Source organism: Schistocerca gregaria, chromosome 8 (genome assembly GCF_023897955.1).
Source record: "Schistocerca gregaria isolate iqSchGreg1 chromosome 8, iqSchGreg1.2, whole genome shotgun sequence".
Taxonomy (NCBI): Eukaryota; Metazoa; Arthropoda; class Insecta; order Orthoptera; family Acrididae; genus Schistocerca; species Schistocerca gregaria.
In genome coordinates this window covers 244,613,286-244,627,148 of record NC_064927.1, presented here as the reverse complement: position 1 = coordinate 244,627,148, position 13,863 = coordinate 244,613,286, and the positions used below count along the sequence as shown (strand labels likewise).

General features: G+C 41.1%; 1 protein-coding gene across 1 annotated transcript in view; it reads left to right on the top strand.

Moving 5' to 3' along the window:
* Positions 1 to 8,493: 8,493 nt before the first annotated feature.
* The window catches only part of LOC126284906 (uncharacterized), a 37,272-nt gene continuing 31,902 nt past the window's right edge, over positions 8,494 to 13,863 (top strand). Inside the window, exon 1 of the mRNA XM_049984169.1 lies at positions 8,494 to 8,599. Coding sequence (XP_049840126.1) covers positions 8,498 to 8,599 — 102 coding nt within the window. The 5' untranslated portion in view covers positions 8,494 to 8,497. The remainder of the gene's footprint in view (positions 8,600 to 13,863) is intronic.

Below are 13,863 nucleotides of genomic sequence, written 5' to 3'. Positions count from 1 at the left end.
AACCGCTTTCTTGCCATTTCCAGTCTACATTTTATATCCTCTCTACTTCGACCATCATCAGTTATTTTACTTCCTAAATAGCAAAACTCCTTTACTACTTTAAGTGTCTCATTTCCTAATCTAATTCCCTCAGCATCACCCGATTTAATTGGACTACATTCCATTATCCTCGTTTTGCTTTTGTTGATGTTCATCTTATATCCTCCTTTCAAGACACTGTCCATTCCATTCAACTGCTCTTCCAAGTCCTTTGCCGTCTCTGACAGAATTACAATGTCATCGGCGAACGTCAAAGTTTTTACTTCGTCTCCATGAATTTTAATACCTACTCCAAATTTTTCTTTTGTTTCCTTTACTGCTTGCTCAATATACAGATTGAATAACATCGGGGAGAGGCTACAACCCTGTCTCACTCCTTTCCCAACCACTGCTTCCCTTTCATGCCCCTCGACTCTTATGACTGCCATCTGGTTTCTGTACAAATTGTAAATAGCCTTTCGCTCCCTGTATTTTACCCCTGCTACCTTTAGAATTTGAAAAAGAGTATTCCAGTCAACATTGTCAAAAGCTTTCTCTAAGTCTACAAATGCTAGAAACGTAGGTTTGCCTTTTCTTAATCTTTCTTCTAAGATAAGTCGTAAGGTCAGTATTGCCTCACGTGTTCGAACATTTCGACGGAATCCAAACTGATCCTCCCCGAGGTCCGCATCTACCAGTTTTTCCATTCGTCTGTAAAGAATTCGCGTTAGTATTTTGCAGCTGTGACTTATTAAACTGATAGTTCGGTAATTTTCACATCTGTCAGCACCTGCTTTCTTTGGGATTGGAATTATTACATTCTTCTTGAAGTCTGAGGGTATTTCGCCTGTCTCATACATCTTGCTCATCAGCTGATAGAGTTTTGTCATGACTGGCTCTCCCAAGGCCGTCAGTAGTTCTAATGGAATGTTGTCTACTCCGGGGGCCTTGTTTCGACTCAGGTCTTTCAGTGCTCTGTCAAACTCTTCACGCAGTGTCGTATCTCCCATTTCGTCTTCATCTACATCCTCTTCCATTTCCATAATATTGTCCTCAAGTACATCACCCTTGTATAAACGTTCTATATTCTAAACTTCTTCTCGAAAACTTTTTCGATATATCGGAAGAGAAATATGCGGTAAAATCTTATAGGAGGTTCTGTTACAAGGAATGGTATGACTAACTAGTATGCAGCTATTCACAGTTTTTACCTATTCTGGATGTTACAAAATAACTGTCAGAAGTACCTTCTAACATACTAGATGGCTGTATAGATGCTGATCTCTGAAATAGATGTAATGCCCTCATGCATGACAATTTTTAATTTGAGCATGCAGAATGCTCTCCAACTACACCGATTTTGCGCATAAAAATAATAGAAACTGACTGTATATATTTTGTTGGAATCATGACTGTTTTTATTGTTATTGTTACGATTGCATGTCTCAAAATACCAGGAGGTTATAATTGAAGAGTCCCTATTTAGTGCATTATAACACAGAAACTAATTTCTGTACAAGGACCAAACTTGGTAGCATTAACGTCAATAACATGGGGAAGAGAAATAATGTGGAATCAATTCAACTGAAACACTTTTAATGTTCTGCTATGGCACACCAAACTATTATATACCAGTACTATTAATGCTATAAAAGGGGGTCAAGATGGCGCCCATCAGTGTCCAGAAGAGTCTGAAAGCACAGGATTGGATTCTCCACAGCAAAATGACTTATGTCCATAGGTATGCTGACTACCTCTCTTGATAGATCAGCCTGTGTGTAAATGTTCCCATGTTAAACCCTGTCCTTCAGGTAGCCACACAACCAGAAATCACAGGGAGTGAGATCACAGGTGATTGTGCTGTCCAAGCATTTGGAAACGATTGTCTGATAATTCGGTCTTTTCCAAATATGTTTCAAACAGGTGAACTTCATAAGCGATGTGTGGTGGGGCCCCATCTTGCATGAAAACTGTTGAATTCAATGTGTCTCTCTCCTGAAGAGTGGGTATGACATCCTGACGAAGCATATCACAGTCATGCTGGCCAGTCACACCGCATGTCTTTCGTCCTTGAGCATCTACCTGTGAAAAAAAAAGCCAATGATGAACGTAGCTGTGAAGCCACACTGTACGGTGTCGCATTCACAGAGGAACTTCACGCACATTGACTGAAGGTGAAGATCACCCACTCAGCAGCTCCGTGTGTTCACCTCACCCTGCAGAGAAAAACGAAATTCGTCTGACCATGTGGTGGTCCAGGGCCAGCCATCGTCAACGTCAATCCTTGCAAGAAAGCGGAGAGCAAAGTCAGCACATCTTTCTGCATCTGTGGTGCAAGCTGCTGTGTAATATGGACCTTGTTCCATTTGAGAGTGGTTTGAAGCACTTTCCGTACAGTGGACCATGGGATATTGAACTGCCATGATACAGCACGTGCGCTGCCTGTTGACTGGGAAATGTGTGCTGTATTGTCTGCCATAGCAACACTGATGTCATCAACCACATGTGGTGTTCTTCCTGGAGCGACATCCAGTTCTCCAGTTGATTCGAACTTCTTCTAGGCGCTTCAGTCGGGAAACGCGCTGCTGCTACGGTCGCAGGTTTGAATCCTGCCTCGGACATGGATGTGTTTGATGTCCTTAGGTTTAAGTAGTTCTAGGTCTAGGGGACTGGTGACCTCAGATGTTAGGTCCCATAGTGCTTAGAGCCATTTTTTGAACTTCTTTATCATGCTCCACACAACAGCTGGGGAAAGAGGACCCTTCCATAAACTTTTCAGCTGGCGCAATTCTCGAAGCGCAGCTGCAGCATTACTGTCGTTTTGATAACAGAGCTTCACCAGTAATGCCCTGCTCATTTGTTCCAATCTCTTGTTGACATATCAACAAGTGCACTGTGGCTGGTCAGGTATCTAAGACTGAATCACAATGACAGATCATGGCACTTGGTGGCCATATTTGGAACTGGGTGGTGGTAATGTGAAACATAGAAATCATGCACCCTATACTGTAGACATTAATCCTACCAAGTCTGGTACTTATACAGTAATTAATTTCCACATTATAGCTTGTTATATAGTGAAAGTTTAATTATAACCACCCAGTAGGTGTTACAGCAAGTTCTGTGTTATTTCATACTTCATAATTTCTAATTATATACCTAGAAATGATAATGTTATTCCCGACATGTAAGTACATTTATGAAACTGACTGTTATGCGGGGATTAAATTGCTTTCGAGACTAGAGTGCAAGAATCTCCTGATATTACAAATGATTGTCTGCTGGATGTAAAAACTTTACACACAGGACGTTAGAGACAATTTATGGAATAAAAAAAGTCAGATGTGATCACATGTACAGTATTTGATTTCGATGTATCAGAGGAATATTATAGGGTTCCCGTACCAGGTGATGTTAGAAGGCTCTGTTACAGGACAAGCTCTCACGATTTGTTTTGTAAACACCAGTTTGATAAAGCATCACACTGGTAAAATGAGACCTTCCATAGTTTATAAAACAGCAACGTTCTCTTGAATTACAGTTTCTCATTGTCGAAAGTGAAATGATTTTGTTTTTCCTCCATGTTAACAAATGGCGTGAAAGGCTATATTCTGTGATGCTATTTCACGTGTCTGAAATGTTTGTAATACACATGTGCACGACACACCTGCTCATAAAAGTAAAAGAAAATACACTGCACCTATTTTCGTGGAAAGAGGACATTTATTATCGTCTCGATTGTATTTCCTTTTTATTTTTTTAGTAGATCCTTGCTTAAAGGAGGTGTATTGATGACAAATGAAAGTGTTCTCCATCACAGAACGGCATGTGGTTGCTGGGGGAGCAGATCCAATGTGTGGTCACCCGAGGCAGCTGTACTTCAGCAAACAAGCAAGATGCAGTTGGAGTGCCTGTCATTTAACTCATTTTGTTCAGGGGGTTTTGTGACCTTCTGTGTTAGTGCAGGGCCACTCTCTGCACACCCAGCCACATGCTCTGCTGGTTCGAGACTCTGCCACCAGATTGGCAAAAGTCTGCACTCAACATACACGCCACACAGAAGTGGTAGCAGCTGGCCTTTTTGAAAATCCTGTATCCCCACCTATGGTGAGGGCATGGAGAGATGAGTGTAAAGTTTGTAGGGAGTTGCCAACCGTTGTTTCAAATAGCGGAAAAATATAGTCTGGCTAATTTGCGGGCGGTGAGTTACTCTGACTCAAGACACGTACATAGTTTACAACTGTAATACCTGATTTATTGTGTTAAACCTTTAACGTAATATTACACGTCTTAAAGAGTAGATTATGGTAGCATTTAAATTTTTAATTCGGCCAATGAATGTGCGAAATATTGAAAATTAAAATATTGTTGCTCCTTGAAGCTTTTAGATAGGCTGTAAGCCCCCACTATATTTTCTGTGCGAAATTTATCCCGCATTTACTTTCTGCTATATAAAAAATCTACGTATTACCAAAACTACATGCCCACAAGCTTTTAGCCGACTTAAACCCGTATGCTAACCTTTCACTAAACAGAATCTCATTTGAATTGAACTGTAACTGGTCTGAATACAACTTATCTTTATATTAAATGCGCAAGTCAAGTAAAGTAATGATATGGCCCTTATCATAGTATCCACTTACCTCGCGTCTTGACAACATTGTTGCAGACTTCTCGAAAGCACAACAGCAAGCAGCAAGTAGGCAGCGGTTAAGTAAGACATCTATTTTTCAGATAAAATTTCCAAACAATAGTCATAATGTTGCATACCATCAATGTGGTAATGTGTAATCATAAATCTTCTTTAAACAGTGGAATGGGAAGAGTAACTGCTACTATGAAATGATATTCAAAGACAATGGTTTAAGAACGAAGTATGTACTCAAAACGACAGAGTAAAGCTTCATGTGATCTTCACACATAACACTGGTCTGAACAGTATTATGCTTGACAAAGTGAACAGTGATCAAAAGGGTACAAAAAAGAGACTTTCTATAAAAACGAAAAAAAAAAAATCAGTTGGTATCTTAATGCTTGATTCAGAGAAGTGGAGTGGTCTTCCTTTCATCTCTGAGCACGTTAACTAGCTGACAATAACTGCGCTGTTCTGCAGTCTCACCTCTCGGTCTTCTTCTCTTGAAAAATAATAACATTATCCAAAATTTACTTCCTTTATATTCTTTTCGCTTTCCAAGATATTCATCACATTAATTCTTGCTTACCTTTACCATAAATCTGTCCTCATGTAACGGTCCGCCCTCTGTAGCTGAGTGGTCAGCGCAATAGAATGTCAATCCTAAGGGCTCGGGTTCCATTCCCGGCTGGGTCGGAGATTTTCTCCGCTCAGGGACTGGGTCTTGTGTTGTCCTAATCTTCATCATTTCATCTCCATCGACGCCCAAGTCGCCGAAGTGGCGTCAGATCGAAAGACTTGCACCAGGCGAACGGCCTGTCCGACGGGAGGCCCTAGTCACACGATATTTACTTATTTCATCTAACAGATACAATCAGAAGTCAGCGTAGCCCTACTGAATACGTCCGTGGCCTACCACACTTCAACTTAGAACGTATCAGATTGCGGAGAGGCAAAGACTGTGCCCCAGAAAGACCAAAGATCGTTTAACATAACTTGCTCTCTCTCTCTGACGTGCAAATCGATTACTCACAAAAATAAAAATGACATGCCCACCCAGAAGGTATCCTGCATCTGGGACGTGCCCTATGTTATACGTTCAATAATACAGGTAGGAAGCCCGACCCATAATCTCCAGGCTGGATAAGGCCACTTAGCCCTGTACAACAGAAACCCGCTCTGGAGTCCACAAGAGTTAAAGGAACAATCTAGGGATGCGGCCGTAAATATGTTATACTGTTTCAGTTTTCTCTCCTGAATTTTCAAGTGTTTCACAATTGTCGTAAGATTCAACATAGTCGACAACTATCTTGTTTGCTCTTTGTATTGATCAACAATGATCAGGTAACATCATCAAATCCGCTTCTTTCTTCGTATCTTGTTCTCCTCATGCCGCTTTTTCTTTGTTTTATCCAAGTTCTTCCTAGTTTCACATTTATTCTGCCCTGAAAGGCACCTCAATTTATTATTTTATTCCTAAAGAAACTCCTCTCTGTTATCTATTAGTTCTTTATGTTCGTTTCTAGTTTTTTTTTCTTATGTCTGAAATCTATATTACCGGTGGCTTGTTTTTCCAAAAATAAGGGAGTTTTTGTTTCGTTAACTTATAATTACTCATTCAGCAGGTATGTCCAAAGCAGATTAATGTCCGTTATTTCCGTTCTATTCAGCTTATAGTTCATTGTAAAGGATTCACTTGCAAACAAACATCCTGGTCTTACCACTGTGATATAGGGTTTAATTTCGTATTTCTAAAGATGCATTTCCTGTTGTACAATTTTTTAGTTAATTACATTGCTCTTTCGGCTTTAGTAACTCTGATATAAAATGGAAAGTTTTCGATGCCATTCTGTTGTATGGTTTCTCTAGGATGTATAAATTTGCTAACTCGCTTTTTTTACGTGTATTTGTTTGAAGATATTTTTGTGTGTATTTTCTATTTGTAATTTTTGTTTTGTTGTTATATCTATTTTCAGCTTAGTTTCTGAGGCCAGTTCTACTGGCTGTTCTCTCCAGGAGATTTATTTGAGTAATTACTTGTGTCAGACTTTCTGCAAATATTGCAAAAATCGTCTGCAGCAATCAGACAGTTTACCTTAATTGCATTTTCTTTCCTCCCCAGAATTATTTGGTCAATTTTGTGATTTTTTTAGCTTCAAATTACGGTTCCTAACATTTTTTTCTGAAACAAATCAACAATAAAATTGATAAATCGAGCTACTTGTCTAACATTGCTTTTGACCTCAAATGGCTGCGTTATTTCTACCATAAAATGGTTCAAATGGCTCTGGGCACTATGGTACTTAACATCTAAGGTCATCTGTCCCCTAGAACTTAGAACCACTCAAACCTAACTAAACTAAGGACATCACACATATTCATGCCGGGAGCAGGATTCGATCCTGCGACCGTAGCAGTCACGCGGATCCGGACAGATGTGCCTAGAACCGTTCGATCACTGCGGCCGGCCCATTTCTACCATAAATTATGTTTCTGTTATACAGGGTATCGTAGAAATGTTGCGACAAAGTTAATGGGGTTTAAGAGGATGTGTTGAGGAACAAATCGAGGAAAGAAACCCGTGCCCGAAAACGTCATCCAACGACGCTGCAGACACCGAAGTTACAGGCACCGGCGCGTGGCCCTAAGCCACCCCTCTGGCAGCAAATGTCACTTTGTACACTAACGGACCGTAGGCGGAATGTCTCACAATGATATTTGTCATTCAGCGATCGTGACTAATTACCACGATGGGGCTAGCTGCTGCGTAGACAGGCCTTGTCTCCTATGAATGCGATGCTCTGTTTATTTATGACGGTTTCGGACAATTTTTTCCATCTGCAGTTTACTCTTCTCATGTGCAACGAAAAATACTGTAGATGTTACAGGAGCAAAATAAAGTGCGGATGGAAACCCTTCTCCGATCCGTTATCAGCCGAGGCAACGTGCATCGTATTCACAGGAGACAAGGCCTGTCTACACAACTGCTAGCTCCATCTTCTCCACTGGCGATCGTGGCAAACAGTTGCGATCAATGAATAACAAACAAGATTGCTAGACTCCTTCAATATAAAGTCACGTTTATTGCCGAAGGGGTTGCCCACAGACAGGTGACGGCGCCTGCAACTTCGGTCTTTGTAGCGTCGTTGGATGACATTTCCGGACACGGATTCCTATCCTGAACTTGTTCTGCAGAACGTCCTCTACAACCCGTCGATGTTTACCACAACATTTCTGGGACACGCACTGGTTATTCGAATTGTGTTTGTTAATTTTAATTTCTCTAACGATTTTATACCGTGTTTCTCTATCTGCGGCGTCAAATGCTTTCTTGAAATCAATCAGTGATATTATCATACCTTTGCTGGTCAAAATCTGTGGCGCATTGTTGATTTTAACCTGAAAATATGTTTTGTGCAGGATCTTTCCTGTCGAACAGCGTCCAGATGTTCTTTAAAGTCTGTTCAACTCTGATTCAGGAGAATTTTTATGTTTGTACGCCACTGGTAGAAGTAATATCTCCTTTAAATTTTGACATTTTTATGTTGTGGATGGATTAGTGCTATTTTCCGCTCTTTATTTTTATGCATGTTCTCACTATTGTGGATGGTGGTGTGAATCAGGGAAAATCGCCACACACCTCAATCACAGTCTCACAACAGAACGTGTACTTAAGCATGTCAACGTACGCCCACACTACTTGTTATCGCTCGAAGCATTCTCAGCGACACGAAGGACCTGGGACACATTCCACAGACGCTTCCGCAGCCGTCACTTTCTCTCGAGACGGATTACGTGCTCCAGGAGCCATAACGACCAACGATGCCGCTTTATCGACGGCCGCTAATGGATTCGCTGTATTGGAAACCAATATATGGCACCGGCAGGCTCCGGCCGCGTTTGTTTGCTGTCACAGCCGCTATGCGCCTGCTAGTGGTTTGCTTCTTGGTGAGTACCGCAGTGCTTGTGTCAAGTCGACAGCACCGTGACAACATTGTCAGTGAAATGTGTTTCATGTTAGTAATGGATAAGTTGTGCCACTTTCATTCTCTGATAGACTATCAGAGAAATTTTATTTGTTAAAGTAAAGTAGAGTTGTAAAACTTCAAGTTTTATCGTCATATCGAATATTCAGCTAACTTACGGTAATGAGTATTTCGACCCTGTCATTTTCAAGGCGCTAATTCAACGAGATACGTCTGCGCGTGACTGTGGAGAGGGCGTACATTCCTTCCATGAAATAGACCCAAAAAGCCTGCCACGAGAGCGATATTGCAAGTTACGATATCGTTCTTGTATTTAAGATGAGTTACACTGCATTTTGGACCAAGTCTTCAGAACAAAACATCTTCCACTGAACCATCTAGAATGCTCACCTGGCATTAATACACGTTAAAGCGTTGGTTATAGAAAAGACATACGAAAGCAGTACAGAAAAAGTGTCTGTTTAGTTGTTTTAGCTATAAATCAAATTCATCTCAAACTGAAATAATAGAATTGCTTTTCAGAATGAATTCCATGATTACTGTGAGAACTTTCACAGTGTGACAAAGTCAGATGTTAGTACATTAACCAACAACATGTGATCTAACATTAACTCTCTCACTCTGTTGTTTAATCTGAAAAAAAAGATAATAAGCAGAATTCGGGCAAAAACCTCCGCTTCTCCTTAGAAGGTCACTTGATCCTACGGCACTGATAGCAGGGAGTCACCTCCTCGGGAAGATCGGCCGCCGAGTAGCAAGTCTTCTCAATTGGCGCCACATTTGACAACTTGCGTATCGATGATGATACCTCTGCAAGGTAGTCAGGTGCGCAGACCACTCAGCTAAAGGGTGGACTCTTCTGCATTAATATTGCTCCAGTAACTCGCAAACCATTTTTATATTCCATAAGATAATGTGCACTAAGAAAATGATATGCAGTAACACCTACTATAAAGTGACCGTATAAAGAAGAAGGCTTTTGCCTAAATTCTGATTGAAATTCTGTTCTTTCCCTGCTTAAACTGTTGTCGATAATATATTATGCTGGTTATCTTTAGTTCTGTGGTGTTGGTAGTTGACTAGTTGTACGGTGTGTCGTGTGTTTCTGCACGCACCGTCTTTTGGTTTCCGCGTCCGCGAAGCCCCGTGCACCGAGTAAATTGTCACGAACAGCCATCACTCGTTTCATTTGCGCCTTCGGGAGGAGCTCAATATTCCTATCTGAAAAGCCTAATTCAGATTACCAGCCGGCCGCGGTGGTCTCGCGGTTCTAGGCGCGCAGTCCGGAACCGTGCGACTGCTACGGTCGCAGGTTCGAATCCTGCCTCGGGCATGGATGTGTGTGATGTCCTTAGGTTAGTTAGGTTTAAGTAGTTCTAAGTTCTAGGGGACTAATGACCACAGCAGTTGAGTCCCATAGTGCTCAGAGCCATTTGAACCATTTGAACCAATAGATTACCAGTTGTTTCTAAAATTACTTATAGCGTATACCACATGACTGGTTCAACATTCACACCGTCAAGTTCCTTCCTCTCCCTTGACTGATTCCATAGAATCGTCTGTCTGTTGCGTCATTAAATCTCGACGTAAACAATAGCCGCAGTATATTACCTCTGTTTCATCGGTTTCTAGTGATGCACAGTTCGACAGAAGAACCCACAGCTGTGGTAAGCATTTTACGCGTCATTTAGATATTGGTAGAGAATGTAGTTCATGGATTTATGGCCGGACCTCACTTTAGCAAAAGATCAGGCCACCTTCATCAATTGCATAATTTATACAAGCTTGGAAGTGGTTTACCCTAAATGTAGTCAAGTGAAAAGTATTCAGATAAAATTTATATAGGTAACTCAAAGATCTCGTAACTTTCTCAGTCTTTTGATTCCAAAAAAAGGTGTGATTTTTCAGTCATTGCTGTTCTGAATCCCTCAGAGCGCTCTTTGTTTTCTCAATAGAAATCGAATTATCGCTATGTACAGAATGAATAACATAAAACTCGCATCCTAAACAGATATGACGTCGGAAATGCTATTGATGTGCTGCTTTCGGACAAAGTGTAGCCAAGGACCCACAACTGCAGCTCATAAACATTTTAATATTCACCAGAGTTATTGAAACTTACGTAATTCGAAAGGTACTTTGTCGTCGATGTGAATTAAAAAAATCATTTATTACGAAGTCGTTGAGGGAGATAAAAGGAGCCAGGGTGCAGCCAACTGCAGGTGGTTGCTCACGTCGGTACCAATTATGTGTGTCACACTGGATCAGATGAGATTCTCTCTGGTTTCGAGCGGCTAACAGAAGTGGTAAAGGCTGCCAGTCTTGCTTGCAAGATGAAACCAGAGCTGACCGTTTTCAGCGTAGTCGACAGGTCCGATTGCGGACCTCTAGTACAGAGTTTAGTGGATGGTCTAAATCAGAGGCTCAGACGGTTCTGCGACCGTGTATGCAGCAGATTCCTCGACTTACGCCAAAGAGTGGTTGGGTTTCGGGTTCCGCTGAATAGGTCAGGTGTCCACTATACGCAGGAGGCGGCTACACGAGTAGCAGGGGCTGTGTGGAGTGGGCTGAGCGGTTTTTTAGGTTAGAGTGTCTCGAGAAAACACAAGAAGGGCTTCAGTTACAGTCTGAACACAGGAAGAACATAGATACAGGAACCATTGGTATAACGGTTGTAAATTGTCGTAGCTGTGTTGGGAAAGTACTAGAGCTCCAAGCGCTAATAGAAAGCACTATTTCTCAAATAATTATAGGCACTGAAAGCTGGCTAAAGCCAGATATAAGCTCAGCCGAATTTTTTTTGAAGAACCTAACGGTGTTCCGAAAGGATAAACACGGTTGGCGGTGGAGTGTTTTTTGCTGTCAGAAGTAGTTCAACTTGTCGCGAAATTGAAGTAGATACCTCCTGTGAGTTAGTATGGGCAGAGGTCATTGTTGGGAACCGAAATAAAATAATAATTGGATCCTTTTACCGACCTCCCAATTCAGATTATACAGTTGTTGAAAGGTTCAAAGAAAACTTGAGTTTCATTTCAAACACGTACCCGACTCATACGATAATTGTTGGCGGTGACTTTAATTTACCCTCGATATGTTGGCGAAAATACATGTTCAATTCCAGAGGTATGCATAAAATATCGTCCGAAATTGTGCTAAACGCATTCTCTAAAAATTATTTCTAGCAGTTAGTTCATGAGCCCACACGACTACCGTTGTGAAAAGACATTTGACCTCTTAGCAACAAATAATCGTGAGTTAATAACGAGCAGCAAAACCGATTCAGGGATTAGTGAACGCAGGTTTGTCGTAGCGAGATTGAATACCGTAATATCCAAATCCTAGAAAAATAAGCAAAAAATATACCTATTCAAAGCAGATAAAAATTCACTTGACGCCTTCCTGAGAGACAATCTCCACTCATTCCAAACTAATAATATACGTGTAGACCAGATGTGGCTTGGATTCAAAGAAATAGTATCGGCAGCAATTGCGAGATTTATACCAAATAAACTAACAAACGACGAAACAGATCCCCCCTTGGTACACAAAGCAGGTTAGAACACGGTTGCAGAAACAACGAAACAAACATGCCAAATTTAAACAGACGCAAAATCCCCAATGTGGCGATCTCTTACAGAAGCTCGAAATTTAGCGCGGACTTCAATGCGAGATGCTTACAGTTCCCACAAAGAAACTTTGTCTCGAAACCTGGCAGAAAATCCAAAGAGATTCTGCTCGTATGTGAAGTATGTTAGTGGCAAGAAACAATCAATGCCTTCTCTGCGCGATAGCAATGGAGATACTGTCGAAGAAAGGGCTGCCAAAGCAGAGTAACTAAACACGGCCTTCCGAAATGCCTTCACAAAAAGAGACGAACTAAATATTCCAGAATTCGAATCGAGAACAGCTGCCAACATGAGTAACGTAGAAGTAACGTAGTAGCCTCGGAATAGTGCAGCAACTTAAATCACTTAATAAAAGTAAGTCCCCTGGTCCAGACTGTATACAAATTAGGTTCCTTTCGGAGTATGCTGATGCATTAGCTCCATACTTAACTATCATACACAACCGTTCTCTCGACGAAAGATCCGCACCCAAAGACTGGAAAGCTCACAGGTCACACTAACATTTAAGAAAAGTAGTAGGAGCAATCCACTAAATTACTGGCCCATATCGTTAACATCGATATGCAGCAGGATTTTGTAACATGTATTATGTTCCAACATTATTAATTACCTCGAAGAAAACGCTCTATTCACACACAGTCAGCATGGATTTAGAAAACATCGTTCCTGTGAAACACAACAATCTCTTTATTCACATGAAGTGCTGAGTGCTATTGACAAGGGATTTCAGATCGATTCCGTATTTTTGGATTTCCGGAAGGCTTTTGTCACAATGCCACACAAGCTGCTCGTAATGAAATAGCGTGCTTATGGAATATCGTCTCAGTTCAGTGACTGGATTTGTGATTTCCTGTCACAGAGGTCACAGTTCGTAGTAATTGACGCAAAGTCATCAAGTAAAACAGAAGTGATTTCTGGCGTTCCCCAAGGTAGTGTTATAGGCACTTTGCTGTTTCTTATCTACATAAAAGACTTGGGAGACAATCGGAGCAGCCGTCTTCGGTTGTTTGCAGATGACGCTGTCGTCTATCGACTAATAAAGCCATCAGAAGATCAAAACAAACTGCAAAACGATTTAGAAAAGATATCTGAATGGTGCGAAAAGTAGCAGTTGACCCTAAATAACGAAAAGTGTGAGGTCATCCATATGAGTGCTAAAAGAAACTCGTTAAACTTCGGTTACACAATAAATGTCTAATCTAAAAGCCGTAAATTCAACTGAATACCTAGGAATTACAATTACGAACAACTTAAATTGGAAGGCTAACCAAAGACTGCGTTTTATTGGAAGGACACTTAGAAAGTGTAACAGACCTACTAAGGCGACCGCCTACACTGCGCTTTTCCGTCCTCTTTTAGAATACTGTTGCGCGGTGTGGGATTCTCCCAGATAGGACTGACGGAGCACATCGAAAAAGTTCAAAGAAAGGCAGCACGATTTGTATTATCTCGAAATATGGGCGAGAAAGTCACAGAAATGATACAGGGTTTGGGTTGGACATAATTAAAATAAAGGCGTTTTTCGTTGCGACGGAATCTTCTCACGAAATTCTAATCACCGACTTTCTCCACCGAATGCGAAAATATTTTGTTGACACCG